We start from the raw sequence: 19,205 nt of genomic DNA on the forward strand, positions 1-19,205 counted from the left end.
ATCATTTATTAGCGGGGCAACCAAGTCCCTTCTTTTTTAATGATTTTTGGTGGTACAAGCAAACAGAAAGATCTTTTGCTTTATTAACAACCTCTCTAGATGTCCATCCAGAGTCCTTCGTCCTTTTCCTTTAGCTCACCCTATTATTTATTTAAAAAAAAAAATTTATTTTGCTGCATTTTCTATTAACTATAAGCTCTGGAGATCTTTCTACCTCCCTTACCATCTAGCTCATGGTGAGTAATGGCAGAGGGAGCATTTGTTTGCAGCCTCTGGTGTTTGTTCTGCTCTAACCTTCTACATTCAATCTGCTTCTTATTTAATCAGCAGATCGATACTTCGATCAAGGCATAGCTCACCTTTCCCGTGTTTTCGTCTTCGGTATAATACATCTGGACTTTTTTGAGTACGATGGTGAAGCTGTTAATAGTCACTGCTGCCACCCTCTGGTTTAGGGAGGAACTGCTTGTTTCACCAAATAATATTAAAAAATCCTTTGAAAAATTCCTGCATTCAGATCATCATCAGAATTGTATCGATAGTTCCTTGGACTGGGGTTCACTTTCGGTAAAAATTTCATTAAACCCATTTCTAAGTTTTTATGTTATCATCTACAGATGGACAGACAAACACACACAAAATGGACTATTAGCACAACCGCCTTGGTGGAGGTAAAAAAAATCCCCTGAATGAAGAGATTTACGAGCATGGTCTTATTCTAGAGCAGGCTAATTTACTTATTGCGATGAATGATAACTGAACTTTGAAGGAAGTTTGGGGGAAAAAAAGTCATCCACTGCATTGATTCTGCTTGGCTATACTGAGTTTTGTCTCCTTTGGTTTTTGTTCACCTTACCTGATTCACACATATCTGCTCCCCTATAAACAAACACAACCCCCTTTGCTTCTGTTTGTGAGAGCGGTACTTCCTTCTTGCTTGCCGGATCTGAATGCTACTCACGTCAGCAGCAGTTAGTCTTGCCTGTGCCTTCATATTTACCCCTCCTGTGCCCCGCTCTGTCTCCTCTGCTCCCCCTCAGTCTCTCCAGTGACTGGTAGGTTACTCAGAGTTGGTCCCAGGCCTCATGTGTCAGCACTGCTCCCGTCACCCACAGCCTCTGCCACACCACACTCCCTCTGCCCTGCAGTGGTTTAATCACATACACACATTTTCGCACACACTTGCTCCACACACCCACAGCCTGAAAGTCCCCTCGTTCTCTCTTCTTAACATATGTGACATGTCCCCTGCCGACATGCCATTGGATTAGGAAGCTTTGATTGACAGGCGGTCCTCTGTAGTGACAGCCTCTGCTGGTGCGCCCACAGGCGGACAAAAAGGATGGGGAAAATGGAGTGGGGGGGCAGTTGAAGAAAGAAAGCATGGAGAGACGAGCAACGCTGAGGTGCGTCCGTCACTTATCTCTCACGCTCGCCTCGGATCTGCCTCACCCCTCTTTCTCTGACTAAACCTCATCCCTCCAATCCACACCTCACCTCCCTTTCCCTCCCACTTGTCTTCTGTGTATGCAAGGCATTTAATTCGATGACTCGCCTTTGTCATGGAGTGTTAATCCACAGGCTGCCGTGACCCTGCTAGCTGTCAGATTCGGGCTAAAATGAACCTTTTCTAGCCACAGAGTTGGCTGGGGGAGGAAGCAGGTGAGGGATATGTTTTGACAGAAGGCATGTGTGTTTGTGCACACTTGCCCGTATGCTTTAGCACATCATATTAATCCTCAGCTCTTTTTTCATGAAAGGAAAAAGACAAGGCAAGGGAGTTATTGTCCCAGGGAGCTGTTAATGAGTCCCTGAAATTAAAGCAGCTAATGAACTTAATGAACCTTAAACTTATACTGTCCAAAGACAGCATAAAGTCCCTTCACATGCCTGCATCAATTTTGATATGTTTATTTCAATTTTGCTTCAGAATGACTATTAAAATAAAATTGAAATTCAGAGAACTTATATCTTTAGTTGGATAATTAACCCTATTTAGCATTGTAGCAATTATCAAATGTTATTTGCTTATAAAGAAAAAGGGTAAGATCACATAGGAAAGTGTTTGAACCATTGCTGTCACCAAATTATGACAGTTATAATTGATTAATTTGACGTCAGTTTAGGAGAATCTTAGGCATTCAGCTTGTCTGAAAGTATAACACTTATCCCAGATCTGATTCCATTAGACTTGATTTGAGTCTTTGTTTGAAGCGTACACATTTACCTTATAGCCATTGGACTCCTTCATGCTCTGCAGGATGCCAGAGCGGATTTGCTGAATGTGGAAGTGGGCTGTTTTAAATGTGATTTGTACTGCGATCAAACGAGAGTTTTAGACTTGTGATTGGGGCTTTCCCCTGCAGAGGAGCGCAGACATTTGCAAATGTTTCATCAATTAAACAGACCCGTTTGATGGGGTTTGTCAAGAGTTACTTTGGTTTTATGGTCGATTATATTTGGCTCTGGTTTATAGAAAATATGAGGACCATGTAGGGCTGTTTGAAAGCATTATAAGCATTTATTTATGAAGTTTTTCATGTAGAGCCACACTGAAACCAGGAACTTCAATGTATATTGATGGGATGTTAGTTTATTGATCCACTTTAAGTCGTGCATAATTGATGAAACTGTAAAGTATGGTGGACATATTTAGGATGATTTGATATATTATTCATACTACAGGGATTCTCAAGTCAATTCCTTCTCCAATACACCTGACATGCAATGAGCTGAGCAGAATGATATTCTGAGGAAATTTAGCCCTTAGATTCACATGTGTTGGAGAAGAAATGAATCTAAAAGTTGCAGGATGGAAGTGCTAAAGGAGCAGACCTGGACACTCTGTATCATACAACTGAAATTATCATCCCTGATTGACTACCTTCCTTGTGGAAACTCATTTTGCTCTCTACCTAGTCTGAAACATTATCCCATTTTGCCTGAACATGCAGTGTCTTTAAACGGCAGTATTTATAGTTTGTCATAGATTTTCTGTTGATTCCATCTGATAAAAAAAAGCGCCTCTTTTCAAAAGTTGGCTCTGTTACCAACATGGCTCATAGAAGGAAGCCAGTGAAAGTCTTTGTTCTTCGACCCTTCATGCAGTCCAGATTTATTGAGGGCATGACTAATAAATGTCATTTCAGCTCAGAACTGTTAGCTCTCCCACCTGAGCTGTGGATTAATTGATTTTAAAATATTGCTGTTTGTTTTTAAAGCCTTGAATTGACTGGCACCTCAGTACATCGTATACCTCATCCAAATTTACCGTCCTCCGCTCGCTTTGAGGTCTGAGGACCAGCTCCAGCTTGTGACTCCTAAGACAAATCGGAAAACCAGAGGGCGCAGAGCTTTCTCTGTTGTTGGCCCTAAGCTGTGAAATGCTCTGTTCCTCAATATACGTAAGGCCCCCACTGTGGAGCGTTTTAAATCTCGTCTTTAGACTCACTTTTGTCCTCTGGCTTTTAGGATTGCCAAAGTTGTGTGGTCCCCTGTGGCTTTGTATTTATTTGATTGTGTTTATTGTTTTAAACTGTTTTATTTATTATATTGTTGCTTTTACCCAGGGATGGAGGTTAACGGTTATTGTAGCCTTTGCAGCACTTTCGAAACGTTTCGCTATTTAAATGTGCCATATACTAAAGAAAGTAGATTGAATTGTAGTGGATCTCTGTAGCTCCTCCAGAGTATCAGTGGGCCCATTGGCAATTATTTTGATTAATAGTGCGTATTCAGTCAGACGTCTTTCCATTTTTTAGATAAGTTAAAACATGGCCTTATCTTTATATATTTTAGAAGCTAACCATACTTCAAACTTCTCCTTAACTCTACCACTGACCTGTCTGGTATGGCCTTTGGTCTTCATGTTGCATTTGGTCATTGTTTCTCAGAGAAACCTATGAGAGATTAATTCTGAGATTAAATTATTCCTATGAGAAATCTACTAATGAGGTGACTTCAGAATTAAACAAGGTTCTATAAAAAAAATGAACCCCATGTGTTTCATTTTTAAAGGATGGTAAAACACATTAAACCCTGTGTTGAAATTTACAAAGTGTTAATGTGATGATATTTTCAAAGCACTTACTGTACATTACTGAGTAATTTTCTGGAAATTGTACATTAGTAAATGCTTTGGGTGTGTTTTACACATCATATGAGCTTTGAAACATTTAAAAGTTGTTGTTAACCTTCTTTTTAATCCACTTTAAATGTTGAAGAGGATGTATTAGGTAAAAGCAAGCAGTAGGTTATTCTGATATAAATTTGATATGATGAAAAAACAGCTTCTTAAATAAAACATCTATAAAGAACTCCTAATCAGCCCCCTTTGTGAATAATATTTACTGTGTAAAATATAATAGAAAAATTAAAAAATTTCTCAGTATTTAGCTTGGTTAGATAAAAGAATAACATCTTTAGTCTAATTATATTCAGATTTTTCTTATACAGCAATGAGATGTCTGGTAAAGTGTGAATTAAAAAAAAATCCCTTGTTTTTCTTGTAAAATCTAAATAAGTACTAAAAAGACTTAACAGCTTATTTTACAATTAAACTTACACAAATCAGATTTTCAATGAAGGGATTTTACATTTGAATAATACTTTTAGATTTTTTTTTCACACCACAGCAATGATCTGTTGTCTTATGATCATTAGTTTTTAGTTGATTACAAATATAACACACAGTCGTCCTAAAATCAAAGGCCATTTCACATCTTCTTTGGCCTCAAGGTCCTTTAACTTTAACACTGGGTTTTTGAAGCCAGAACTCTGGCTTCGGTGTAGGTTCCTAGTAGCCTGGGTGCCATTCCGAACTTAGTCCCGCCCACAAAGTTTGAGGTCGGGGAAGTTCGGTCTGGCTCTGCTCCATAGTAGCGCGAGTATTATCGCCCACTGTCAGGCGATCCAATCAAATTGTCAGGGCGGGCTTTATACGATGATGGACAGATGACCAACAGTAACGTAATTAACCACGTGACCAATGCGCGCTTGGGTGACAACAATAATGGCTGCCGCTGGAGAGTTTAGGTGAGTAGATTCTGCTATTAGGTCTGTTCTAGAAGATATCGACAGCAAATTAATTTTAAAAGAGGAACAGAAAGCGCGATCAAGTCTCATCTTCTTATTCTAGGCGTGCAACTGCACGCTTTGATTTTTGTGGACAACAACTATGCCTCGCTTAACATACGTCACGCACTCCGTTGCTCTTATTGGTTGTAGGTCTATCCAATTGAGTGCAGAGGCATTTTTTTTCCTGGTTCGTTCGAAACACGCCCCATAATCACAGCTCTATGGAGCAGTATCAGACTCATATTCTGACTAGAATTGAGTAGGACTACGTCAGGCTAGGTTCCTAGCAAAGCAATGAAATATATTTCTTTGGAGTGTTTGAAATAAAACATTATTTAATATGAGCTGGTTTAAAGGATCTGTTATTAATCCACGGTAACCAAGTCCAGAGTTTTATGATGAAGATTTTACCTGCTTTAAAAAAGGAAAGTGAAATAAAACCTTTTTTTCATGATTTCTGCAAAATGAACTCATATCATCATCTTAACTTTATTCATATAAACATGAATCTAATATAGTTATGTTATCAAGGGAAAGACCAACAATAAAAAGGATATTCAGAAAATAATTAAATTAGAACGTTAAATGATTTAACAATCAGTTTGATTAAAAGTTGCATGAAATAAAACAGCTGCTTTTACTCAACTGTCGATATTGTAAAAAGAAAAAAAGAGAAGGAAAAAAAATCTAAATAATTAAGACTGGAAGAATATAGACATTTAAAATGGAAAAAAGGGTAATCCTTCTAATATTTCAAATTAACCAGTATTTATTCATTTTTTAGTCTTCCTTTCCAGACATGACCCCAACCAGTCAATTTAAATGAGAAGGGATAGGACGACAAAAAAAACCTTCTCTCAGCAAGGTTGAGGACAGGACAAATTCTCTGAATATTTCTCAGTGTGATGCATCAGTTTGTTCTTGATATGGAGGATGGATGGATGTGTTGATGACAGTATACTTCTACAGACCCAATGAGTGAGAGGAGGAGACGGATACAGGATAGTCGTTGGCTGGCTGCCCTTGCTTTGGGGCTGAGGAAAGGATTAAGGAAAGCCTTGTCTTTCTGGTCTTGTCAGGATGTGGCTTGCACTTGGCTACCTGTCACAGCTGGCATCTGTTATGCATAAACATATTCAGAATTTGCTCCACATCCCCTTTCATATCACGCCATCTCTCACCAGTTATCAGATGCAGATAGAAACTGAGAGATTCATAGATAACCTCCAGTTTGTGTATCACAAGTAAAGACTATGACGCAAAAGAATTGGAGGATATTTCTCCAGTAGGCCATATCTTTTAGAGCCTGTAAGTCTGAGTACAGAGATTGTTCAATAGATTTAAGTTGGAAAATCTTTGTTGGGGCCTGTGAATGAAGGTTTATGTTCTCAATTTTTACAGTAGTTAAAACTGTTACTGCAAAGCTAATGCAAAAGCATTTCTTTCCCTGCCTCATGTGTCCGATTATTTTTTGACATTATTGAATTTCTCAGAAAGTAATTAATTTTGACAGTTCAGTATGCTACACCCCTAGACGTTAATAATTTTGCCAAAAATCCAAATTGCTACTTTTTCAACCAATATTTTGATTGCAATTACCTTTTTATTTCTTTCTGCACTATCCACCAACATGTAGTTGTTTCAGTTCAGGGTTTCATTGTTTTTATGACCTTGAAAACTTTTTAGTCCAGATTCCATTGTTGCTGGACTTTACTGTTTCTGTTGTGTGCAAAGGCATTTACCGGTACTTCTACTCAATCGCTTAGAACTGCATGCTAGCCTCAACTGTTTGGCAACAAAACTGAGATAGGGAACTCTGGCCACTTCTCATTGCATAGTTTTACTAAAGTGTTGGAGTGTTGGCCTAGTGGGTTAGAGAAGTGCGCTTGTGCTCAGACAAGGTTGCAAGTACCTAGTTTGATCCTCACAGCCTTCACTGGGTTCCTGTGCAAGACCCTTAACCTCACACTGCTCCTGTGTGCCACACAATGGCAGCCCACTGCTCCCTTAAGGGGATGGGTCAAAATGGTGACAACGAATTTTCCAGATTGTGGGACAATAAAAGGATTTACATTTATATAAATCTGCTTTACCTCACCGCAAAGTCTTATATTGGATTAGGACGGGCAAGAATCTATTTCTTATTGTCAACTGTGTTGATTTTTTATTTTTATTTTGTAGTGTTATTTTACATTTAACCAGGTGCCCCAGGCCCCCCAGAAACAGACCTGCAGCATCACAGGTCCTGGACCATATTTAATAGTTTGTTTGATTAGAACAAAACAAAAAATGTTCATATGTTTCCCTTGCATCAGACCTATCTAGAGTGTAGAGTTTGTTTCCAGAAAATTGAATCATACACCTCTTGTCACCCTTGAGCCTCTGGATTTCATTTCAGTGGCATAGAAAGGCAGAAAAAGAAAACTTCTACATTGCCCTACAAAACATTTGACTGTATCAAAAACACTTCTGAAGAGTTCAGAATGACCTCTCTAGGCCAAAAAAACGGATTTTTGAACTTAGTCATTAGCTAAAAGGAAAAGTTGTTGCCTTGTAGAGATTAGCTACTAATCAAGCTACTTTGTTTCAACTTTGAGCCAGAATCATAGCACTCTGCCTCACCCCATCCTGATCATAGAATGTGAGGATTTCCTTACAGTGCGGACACAACGTTGTTAAAGTAGGTGCTTCCTGGAGGGGGAATTTTCCTTTCCTAGGTATTATTAATCTGCTTGTTTTCTCTAAGTCACAGGTGTCAAAGTGGTTCCAGAAAGGGCCGTGTGGCTGCAGGTTTTCTTTCCAACCAAGCAATAGCACACCGGACTCCAGTCATCTCATCGAGTCATCATGTTCTGATTGGACTCCCTTGATGAGATGAATGGAGTCTGGTGTGCTATTGCTTGGTTGGAAAGAAAACCTGCAGCCACACGGCCCTTTCTGGAACCAGTTTGACACCCCTGCTCTAAGTACTGCTCAGACAGCGGATAACTCAGCCTGGCACGATTACCAATGAAATACCACTTTGTGCATCATTTCTGTGAAGAAAGAGCTTCATAACATTTTTAATCTCCAAGTTGATTTTGCATTATATAGACCCTTTATTACCTTTCTTTCAATCCTTCTCTGAGGGACAGAATGATAAACTTGGGTAAAAGTAACTGTTGTTTTTTTATCATAACTTTGACTGTTGTTTTGGGAAAGTTTAGGTGAACTGATGTTATATTTTTGTCTTTACCAGACCTATTAAAATTAAATAGACATGTCTTGTATGTTTTCTCTTCAAGTTAGCCTATGTTCAGACTACAGGAAAATGCATGCAAACGCAATCTTACAGTTAGAGTTAGAGGGAGATTAACAAACTTCTGCAGCAATATGACTTTTGCGACTCAATTCTTTTCAATCCCCAAATAAATCCAATCTGGACCACTTCCATATATGGTACTAATTCAGACACAGACCTTCCTTTTTTTTTGCAAGACATGGTCATGATAACATGGAGACACAGGGATCCACAAAAGTTTTTTTTAGCTTTTTAAACGAAGCCTTATGGAACCCATCTATTACTCCTTCTGTAAACATTCTCCTATGCCTGCGGATCGCTATGGTCTCCTTAACCGTTCACACAGAGGTCTAATTGGGTCACTTTTAGCCATTAGTGTGAAGGACCACACCAAAATTCAGTTCAATTCAGTTTATTTATATAGCACCAATTCACAACCCATCACAACCTCCAGCAGAACCAGACTCAGTGTGAGCGGCCATCTGCTGAGGCTGACTGGGGTTCAAGGAGACAGAAGAGGAGATACAAAAGGCAACTGTAAAAGACTGCTCCGTCCAGGAAACACACAGCCAGGCAGACGAGCTCAGAGCCACCTACCATGTCAGAGGATGAGAGAGAGCACATCCAGTTAGTTACAGTTAGAGAAACAGGACTACACTGGCAAACAGGCTGATCTCCAACATCTATAAAAGAAGGTGTTGATGGCAGCAGCACAGTTGATATTTCTCTCCAGGATGGTGTCACAGCTAAACAGGAACAGATGATGTGAAGCTACTTTGAGAGAAAGCAGAGATAGCATAACGTTAGAGATTTAACTAACAGATTCTGCAGAGTGGGAGAATGGAGATAAGATGAAGCACTATGATTAAAAATGGGTCCCTATGTCCTCCAGAAGTCTAAGCCTATAGCAGCACAACTATAGAGATAGCTGAGCCACTCTAACTATAAGCTTAATAAAAAAGGAAAGTTTAAGCTTACCCTTAAAAGTAGACAGGGTGTCTGCCTCACGAACTAAAACTGGTTGTTGGTTCCACAGGAGAGGAGCCTGATAACTAAAAGAATTCTACTTTTAGAAATTCTAGGAACCACTAGTAAACCTGCAAGTTGAGAGTGAAGTTCTCTGTTAGGAATATAACGAACAATCATATCTCTGATATCAGATGGAGCTTGGCCATTTAGAATTTAAAATTTAGCTTTTAAAATTCTATTCTTAATTTAACAGGAGGCCAATGAAGAGAAGCCAGGACAGGAGAGATATGATCTCTATTTTTAATTTTCATCAGAACTCTGGCTGCAGCATTTTGGATCAGCTGAAGGTTTTTAAATATAGTTTGTGGACTTCCTGATAGTAAAGAATTACAAAATAACAGATGTCTGAAAAAAAGCTGTAGCCTCAGTGGTTTACATATAATAAAATTCTATTCAGGGATACAGGAACTAATGGATTATTGATGCAAGATTTTAGACCCTTTAATCTTATCAAATAAGGAGGGAGATTTTTCAGTTATGTTGTTTTAACAGCAGTGGTTCAGGACATTAAAGATTTTGCCCAAACAATCACTTCTTAACTTGTCTTTTTCCTCCACAAAATAAGTACATCAAAGGTGGAATGTTATAAATGTTCTAGCCTGAGATTCTACTGCATAAAAGATCATTTCATTATGGCTACTTCTATTTAAGTGCTGAGGTTGCTTTACATAGTCTTTTATTGATTTGAAATAGGCCCGGAATATTTAGAACAGATCTTTTCAATTTATTACTTTACTTGTAGTTGTGGGTTTTCAGAAGTGGGTTTTGTTTGGTGTCTTTGACAACATGTTAAACTTCAGAGGTTTGACGAAGATTGTTTCAGAAATCTTATCTCTAGTCGCTGAGGGAGCCTTGGGCTGAAGCGTGCCACCAGATCCTAACTTTCCTTGTTATTCAACAATCCTGCTTCTTTAATCCATGTTTTCGCCATGCCATTAGCTGCGTTTAAAATATTTGTGTGTGCGCGCACCGCATATGGATGCACTACACCCAACAGTGCTGCTGAGCTGTAATGGTTGTGGCACAATGTGTGGGAGTGGGTGGGGGGTGGGGTGGGGGGGGGGGGGTGTAGGCCTTGCGGTCTCAAAGCTGATGGTGGCATAGTGGTGGCATTTGTCAGCTTACTTCTTCCGCTTGGGCTCCAGATTGACGTCTTGCTTCTTGGCCCTGTTCTGTGGCAGGCTAAAGGTTCCCGACTGAAAAGGTCAGACACTTACTGCTGTTTGCTTAACAGCATGTAACAGTTTCTCTCAGGGGGAACCGGCACACAACGCAACAGGCCCGGCCATAGGAAGCACTGTTACTTTTTATGCACCTGCAAGAGAGTTCTGATTGATTATATTTTTACAATAATTACAGCGCAGGAGAGAGGGTAATAAAATTATTTTTGAAAGGGTGTGGGAATTTTTGTATTCAAACTATATTATGTATATATACTGATATGTTTTTCAATGTATGCATAGTTTTACAGTTGCTGAAGCTAAGTAAATAAGAATTGAACATTTAATTAACTATAAAGATTTTTTTTTATTGAAACATACTCCATACTTTACCAGGTATCCTCATACATGTAGTCCTGTGAAGCATTGTTCCTTTTTTCCCCCCACTGATTAATTTAGTTTCTATAATTTTTTTCTATTAAACTATTTGTTGTAGCCCAGCTTTGATAAAACAAAAAGATTAAAATCCACAAAGGCCACAGATGCACCATGGACTAAGTAATTTGCGCAGGCAAAAGAAAAATGTTACAGGTTAACTCCTTTAGTTTTCTCAGTTTTATTTCTCCTCAGGCAAGCAAACAGAAAAAGACAAACATTTCCTCCATATAAAAACACATACGCTGACTAAATAAATACATGACTAAATAACCAAAAAACATAATATCATAACAGATTAAACAAGAAAGTAGAATAAACTTAGCTAAATTATCACAAAAACCAAAAAAAAACTTTGTTAATTATTAACAAAAGATAATTGGCTGCTTCTCTATTCTTATCTAAATGTTATTATCAGACATCCTGGCATTAATTATTTTCCTTTGCTGAAGGGGGATTTCCACATCTCCATGGAATTAAACTCCACATTTTGAGCTCAGTTTTGTGAGTCAATCAGATTTAGGCTATTTATGTTTTAGGCCCATTGTCCTGCTGAATAACTGAAGGTCACAAACTGAAGTTGGGAATTACTCCTTCAGGAATTATCTCTCTGCTGCTCTTATATTCTAGTTCTGTGTTAATTATTTGATAGATGTACTGTAAGGGGAAGCACACTGACCCAAAATTTTCACTTTCGTCATGTCTGTCCACAAACTGTTTTCACAAAAGGCTTCATGATGATGGTGATGTATTAAGGGAAATTTGAGATGTCTCTTTATGGGCAGCAGTGGTTTGTGCTTTTCCCCTTAGGCTCTCATAAACATTGATGATGCCTTTCACAGTGATTTGATGTAGTCCTGAAGCTTTAGCAATAATACTAACTGATGTCAGTGCATGTGTTTCACAATGCCTGTTCCAATTCCCTGTCATCCTGGTCTTGGCTACCACAAAACAGGCTCAAAGACTCACTCAGGAAAAAAGACTTTCACTCAGTTTCTTAATTCTGGCGCTTCACACAAGAGCCTGTTTTCTGGTCGCCATGACCCGGTTGACTGAGAATTTGCACAGGTAAGTTTACAATTTTGAAAAAAAGGTGCTACAATACCATTGCCTTCTTTGTAGGGATGTTTTACAGCTGCTAAATGATTTGTTTTTCCATCTGATATTTGTTATAGCTGTCAAGATTTTTAAATCTCTTGAGCCCTGTCACACCTTGATTTAGCCTATGTATGCCTGGCGTACCAGATGTGTTTTTTCAATTTTGGGTGTATACAAAGCGTATTTATAGTCTAGAGTCCGTAGTTCGAGTCCAGAACTTATGTCCAATGACAGCCTAACTTATGCATAACACATGGCAGCGTAATGCCCATAAAAATGTCACAAGCCAGTGTCCTGAGGTGGGGCAGCAATGTGCCTGGAGGCGCCCGGCTTGCATAAAAAGATGCCTTTGATTGCGGTATTAACTCAGCTGCTGTTTACCGCCGCAAAATGAATAAAAGAAAAAAAGAAAAATAAAAGAGAAAAAGAAAGAAAGAATGTTTGTAATCGTAGCAGAATCAGCATCATGTCTACTGGTAAATTTGTAGGTTGTGGGCGTGAAAGCAGGGAGGATTCATCCATCACCCTACAACTGGAACACAGTCAAATTGATGAGATCATGCTGATGTTGGAGGACAGCTAGTCTGTATTCCCGTCTCAGCTTTGCCAGATCCTCAATCTCTTCTGGAATTTCTGAAGTCTGGAGGAGAACTGACGGTTTCCTCATGTGAACCCCCTTTTATACCAAAACGCGGCAAATACGCAATTAAACAGTAGCTGTAAGTTAGAAACATGTTCAATGGTCGTCTGGAACACGTCAAATATATTGATACCGGTATGTGTTGGACATAAGTTCTTGATAAGTTACGCATAAGTTATACACAAGTTACTCATAGGTTCTGGATAAGCTAGACACCACAACTTAAAGGTAGTTTACACTTAACGTATGTCGATGATCAAATAACTTACCTGTAACTTATGGCCCTCGTATGAGCATACGCTGGCATACGTCAAGTACTCGACAGACTTACCGTATAGCAACGTTTTCCAGCGTGCTTCAGCGTACTTCAGCGTACTCATAACTTATACAAAGCTGACTGTCACTACGCGGTCTGCACCATCAGCTCATTTGCGCATGCGCACCCAGATATACATCCAGCTCGCCCTCGATTTTGTTTTTTTTAAAACGACCTAAATTAAAGGAATAGTACACCCAAAACATGATTAGCCTTCATTTTATGCTCACCCCCATGCTGAACAACACCCTAGAGTACTTTTTTGATATCTCAAATGCATCTGGAGATCTGGGAGGCTTCTTGCTGTCTGCTGACATTCAAATAATGGAGGTCTATGGTGACCGAGGCAGAAAGGTCCATAAAAGTCCACAAAAAACATGTCAATATTCCTCCATACTGCTCGTCCAATGTATTCCAAGTGTCCTGAGTGGGTAGCATCCAGAATTTACCCGAAACAAAGTCATTTAGAATGTTTTTAGAGCATAAACAGTAGTGTATAGGATTTCCTAAAAGCGCGTTCACGAGTCTACAGTAACCGCGGCAGACCAAACCAGACGAAAATGCGCATTCAGCTCGGCAAAGAACTCATGCTCTTCCTCAACACTGAAGTCCTTTGACATTTTTCTTTCGTTGTTTCTTTCTTTGCACAGGTAAACAGCACATTTCTTCTTTTACGCTTGCCTTATCGGCAGAGCAGACGCTGAATGCGCACTTTCATCTGGTTTGGTCTGCCACGGTTTCCGTAGACTCGTGAACGCGCTTTTAGGAAATCCTATACACTACTGTTTATGCTCTAAAAACATTCTAAATGACTTCGTTTCGAGTAAATTATGGACGCTACCCACTCAGGACACTTGGAATACATTGGACGAGCAGTATGGAGGGATATTGACACGTTTTTTGTGGACTTTTATGGACCTTTCTGCCTCGGGCACCATAGACCTCCATTATTTGAATGTCAGCAGACAGCAAGAAGCCTCCCAGATCTCCAGATGCATTTGAGATATCAAAAAAGTACTCCAGAGTGTTGTTCAGCATGGGGGTGAGTAGAAAATGAAGGCTAATCATGTTTTGGGTGTACTATTCCTTTAAGTTGTTCCCTCCCCAAGCTAATATGTGTTACATGTATTAAATAATGTATTTCCTGAGAAAATAAATCCCATAAAATCCTTTCTGTTTTATCACTCGTCTCTGCCCGATCTCGACCGGAAATGATATCCTACGCTACTTTCGAGAAGCTAACCTTTTCAGCTTTGGATTTAAACATAAATCTAGTCTTTTTGACTTTTATGTTTTCCTTTTGTGTTAACATTATGGTATATAGTGTGTAATCTAAAGAAAGAAACAACTAAAATGCAGATAAACATGGTTTAATCATAATTTGCCTGACTACTCTGAGCATGTCCAATGATGACACCAGAGAAGCAGTTTAACGGCAAAAATGTAAAAAGCATCAAAATTGTCTCAGAAAAGTCATAAAACATTTTTTAAAGATGTATATTGGCATTGTTTGTTGAGTTAAGGAGAGAAATAAGAAATGTTAGTACCATAATTACTTTATTTATGGACACTCGGATGTATATCTGTTCGTGCATGCGCAGGACGGATCGTGCTTCCAGGACACATCGGGTAGTGATACTGACCCATAACTTATCCAGCATATGCCAGCGTCATATTATTTTCATTCTTCAGGCATATGTCGGCTAAATCATCATCGAGGTTTTACAGGGGCTTAAAAGTTTTCATTTTATAAGTATTTTATTTATATGTAGTCTTTCTGGGTACATGTTGACTTCAGCTATTGATGTTGTGTGTTTGAACAGTCATTGTAGGTTAAAACTTGTGTTCTCTGAAGCCTGTAATTTTCTGGTTACTACATGGCAGCATGTAGTATGGAATGTGGGCCTTTTTTACTTAAAAATGTTTTTGTTCAGACACTGGCGATTAACCGAGGTGAGAGTCTGAAGATTTTGACAGTGAAGGTGAACATTCCTGACAGAGTGAAGAGCGACTTTACTCAGTGGTGCATCAACAACAGGTCAGAGACGCAATAATACGCAGACATCTTCCCACACACAGACACGCATGTCTGCAGCGTTCAATGTCTTAGTAAAGATGTCAACAAGAGGTTGTTTTACTTTCCTTCATCATACCAGAGTATAACAAGCTATTGTATAAGTAGAAATATGTACAATCTTTGTTTTTTTCACCTGAAATGAAAACAAACATGAAAATTTTAAAGTTTTTATTGGTAAACTGTTTATTTGACTCATGTTCTTCTGATAAGAGTTCAGTAACTATAAAAATTATGAGGTAACAGGTTTTTAGCAATGCTAACAACCTGTTTTTATTGTTTAAATTTATGTTAAGATTAACCAAAATAAACCAAAGCCATGTTATAATTTTTATTTATTTATTTTTTGCTTTGTTATAATTTGTTTTGAATACAGGTGGAGGACAAAGACATTTGCAAGAGAGGAGCTTCGTGCAATCATCAGAAATGCAGTAGAGGACTCCTATAAAAGGCTTATTCTGCCCTTCCTCACTCGAAGCTATAGGTATTTTTATTTATATCATTCACAGTTTATTTAAATAAACCTGTGTTTTATGTCAAATACATTTTTGATTGAAATGTTTTTGTTGGTTGATAATAATAGTGCACACAAAAAGTAGAAATCTACATATTTGTTATGCAAATGAAGATCAGGCTTTTGCAGTTGCTTTCCTGTGACTCTGGAACAACTTACCCTTGGATATTCAAACTGTTACAGATATTGCTCTTTTTAGGTCCTAACTCAAGACATATCTGTTCAGGCTGGCTTTTAATATGTAGCAGTGGTGTGACGATTTCTTTCTTTTGTTTCTTTGTAACCTTTTTGATTTTACTGTTTTCTGTGTTCCCTTTTATTATTTTTATGTTGCGATCCTACTCATTTTGTTGAGCATTTTGGGTACCTGCTGGTTGTTGTTAAGTGCTATATAAATACATTTTGATATTTTTGTTGATTTCCGATCATAGCTTTTCAATAGTGACGGCAAATTCTTAATAGTTTTTCATTTGAAAGAAATCAAACCTTTTTAGAGGTTTCTTCGTTTTTTGGGTTAATTATTTACAGACCTACCTCTTCCCCATCTAAATCGAGAAGTTTTCTTAATTATTACCCCAAAATAATCCATATTTCCCTCCTTTGTCTTCTTTCTTAGTGATATATCTCTCCTTTTAATCCCACTCGTTAGGACTAAACTCACAAGTGCAGCAGAAAAGGAATCAATTGCCATGTTTGTGCGAAACCTCCGCCAGCGCTTATTAGTCTGTCCAGTCAGGGGCTGTGTCATAATGGGGGTGGACCCTGGCTTCAGACATGGCTGTAAACTGGCTGTCCTCTCACACACAAGTAAGTAACACAAAGCTCACCCTGTTCACTCTGTACACTGCATATCCTTTAATATTTACTATTCTCTGAAAGTGTCTTTGAAAACCGATTTTCAATGTTCAAATACACTATATTGCCAAAAGTATTTGCTCACCCATCCAAATTATTGGAATCAGGTGTTCCAATCACTTCCATGGCCACAGGTGTATAAATTCAAGCACCTAGGCATGCAGACTGTTTTTACAAACATTTGTGAAAGAATGGGTCGCTCTCAGGAGCTCAGTGAATTCCAGCGTGGAACTGTGATAGGATGCCACCTGTGCAACAAATCCAGTCGTGAAATTTCCTCGCTCCTAAATATTCCACAGTCAACTGTCAGCTGTATTATAAGAAAATGGAAGTGTTTGGGAACGACAGCAACTCAGCCACGAAGTGGTAGGCCACGTAAACTGACGGAGCGGGGTCAGCGGATGCTGAAGCGCATAGTGCGAAGAGGTCGCCAACTTTCTGCAGAGTCAATCACTACAGACCTCCAAACTTCATGTGGCCTTCAGATTAGCTCAAGAACAGTGCGCAGAGAGCTTCATGGAATGGGTTTCCATGGTCGAGCAGCTGCATCCAAGCCATACATCACCAAGTGCAATGCAAAGCGTCGGATGCGGTGGTGTAAAGCACGCCGCCACTGGACTCTAGAGCAGTGGAGACGCGTTCTCTGGAGTGACGAATCGCGCTTCTCCATCTGGCAATCTGATGGACGGGTCTGGGTTTGGCGGTTGCCAGGAGAACGGTACTTGTCTGACTGCATTGTGCCAAGTGTAAAGTTTGGTGGAGGGGGGATTATGGTGTGGGGTTGTTTTTCAGGAGCTGGGCTTGGCCCCTTAGTTCCAGTGAAAGGAACTCTGAATGCTTCAGCATACCAAGACATTTTGGACAATTCCATGCTCCCAACTTTGTGGGAACAGTTTGGAGCTGGCCCCTTCCTCTTCCAACATGACTGTGCACCAGTGCACAAAGCAAGGTCCATAAAGACATGGATGACAGAGTCTGGTGTGGATGAACTTGACTGGCCTGCACAGAGTCCTGACCTCAACCCGATAGAACACCTTTGGGATGAATTAGAGCGGAGACTGAGAGCCAGGCCTTCTCGTCCAACATCAGTGTGCGACCTCACAAATGCGCTTCTGGAAGAATGGTCAAAAATTCCCATAAACACACTCCTAAACCTTGTGGACAGCCTTCCCAGAAGAGTTGAAGCTGTTCTAGCTGCAAAGGGTGGACCGACGTCATATTGAACCCTATGGATTAGGAACGGGATGTCACTTAAGCTCATATGTGAGTCAAGGCAGGTGAGCAAATACTTTTGGCAATATAGTGTATATCTTAATATTTTGACTTTATATTAGACAATATATATTACAGACTGGTATGTTTATGTTTCACTTTGAAAATACTGCCATGTTCTTAATTTAGTCCATGGCTTTGACTAATAAAGGATAAAGTTACTGGTGTTAAGGTGTCAAAAATCAGATTGAAACACAACGTTTCCTCAGGGAGCATGAAACCATCTGTCAGTTTATTTAATTTTTTTTTAGTCCCTAGGTTTTTGCGTAGGAATACATTTAGAATTAATCCATTAAGAAAGATTCATATTCTGTCAATCAAAAATGCAACCTTTAAAATAATTACATGAAATTGTCTATTATTACACATCTCTGCCCTTCACTTTGATGCAATTATATAAATGAGACTTGGGGACAATGACATGGCTTTTTCTGTTTTCCAAATCACAGCTAGACATCTATAAAAAAAAAAGAAGAAAGAAAACAGTAACCGAACAAACAAAAAACAGCCTGGAAGATTTTGAGACTGGTTTCTCTGCAGACACAGCTGTTTGCTTTTAGAGATCTTATCCTGTTTTATTCCTTAATAAGACAATGTTTTGGCAGCGAATAGAAATTAACAATGTGCTTTTAGTAGCACATCTTATTGCTGTATTTCATGTCTGTTTAACGTCGTGTCACTCCCATCCTAGTTTTAGTTCCCACCTTTTGGGTCTCGTAGATTTGGAAATAATGCAAAAAAAAAAAAAAAAGGTTTAAATCATGTTTGATACCTAGTGCTCTCAAAAGGTAGATCTGTTCCAACACTAAGTTGTTTGTTTTTCATGTTTATCCCGATGTTGAGCATGCTTACGCGCTTTAAATCTTGTCATGTTTCTCAATGTGTTGCTTCATACATTCCAGAGGAAGCTCTCACCTTCAGGCTGAGCTGGTGTGTTCAAAAGGCATGATGACATACACTATATTGCCAAAAGTATTTGCTCACCTGCCTTGACTCACATATGAGCTTAAGTGACATCCCGTTCCTAATCCATAGGGTTCAATATGACGTCGGTCCACCCTTTGCAGCTAGAACAGCTTCAACTCTTCTGGGAAGGCTGTCCACAAGGTTTAGGAGTGTGTTTTTTGTCCATTCTTCCAGAAGCGCATTTGTGAGGTCGCACACTGATGTTGGACGAGAAGGCCTGGCTCTCAGTCTCCGCTCTAATTCATCCCAAAGGTGTTCTATCGGGTTGAGGTCAGGACTCTGTGCAGGCCAGTCAAGTTCATCCACACCAGACTCTATCATCCATGTCTTTATGGACCTTGCTTTGTGCACTGGTGCACAGTCATGTTGGAAGAAGAAGGGGCCAGCTCCAAACTGTTCCCACAAAGTTGGGAGCATGGAATTGTCCAAAATGTCTTGGTATGCTGAAGCATTCAGAGTTCCTTTCACTGGAACTAAGGGGCCAAGCCCA

General features: G+C 39.3%; 1 protein-coding gene across 3 annotated transcripts in view; it reads left to right on the forward strand.

Annotated features, from left to right (window-relative positions):
- The window catches only part of srbd1 (S1 RNA binding domain 1), a 76,666-nt gene that overhangs the window by 7,943 nt on the left and 49,518 nt on the right, over positions 1–19,205 (forward strand). For all 3 annotated transcript variants that reach the window (XM_038300145.1, XM_038300146.1, XM_038300148.1), the window contains 3 exons: positions 14,969–15,072; positions 15,485–15,592; positions 16,272–16,429. In XM_038300145.1, the coding sequence (XP_038156073.1) occupies positions 14,969–15,072; positions 15,485–15,592; positions 16,272–16,429 (370 nt within the window). The remainder of the gene's footprint in view (positions 1–14,968; positions 15,073–15,484; positions 15,593–16,271; positions 16,430–19,205) is intronic.

The sequence above is a fragment of the Cyprinodon tularosa genome, unplaced genomic scaffold, assembly GCF_016077235.1.
Source record: "Cyprinodon tularosa strain WSP-4 unplaced genomic scaffold, ASM1607723v1 ctg441, whole genome shotgun sequence".
In the NCBI taxonomy this organism is placed as follows: domain Eukaryota; kingdom Metazoa; phylum Chordata; class Actinopteri; order Cyprinodontiformes; family Cyprinodontidae; genus Cyprinodon; species Cyprinodon tularosa.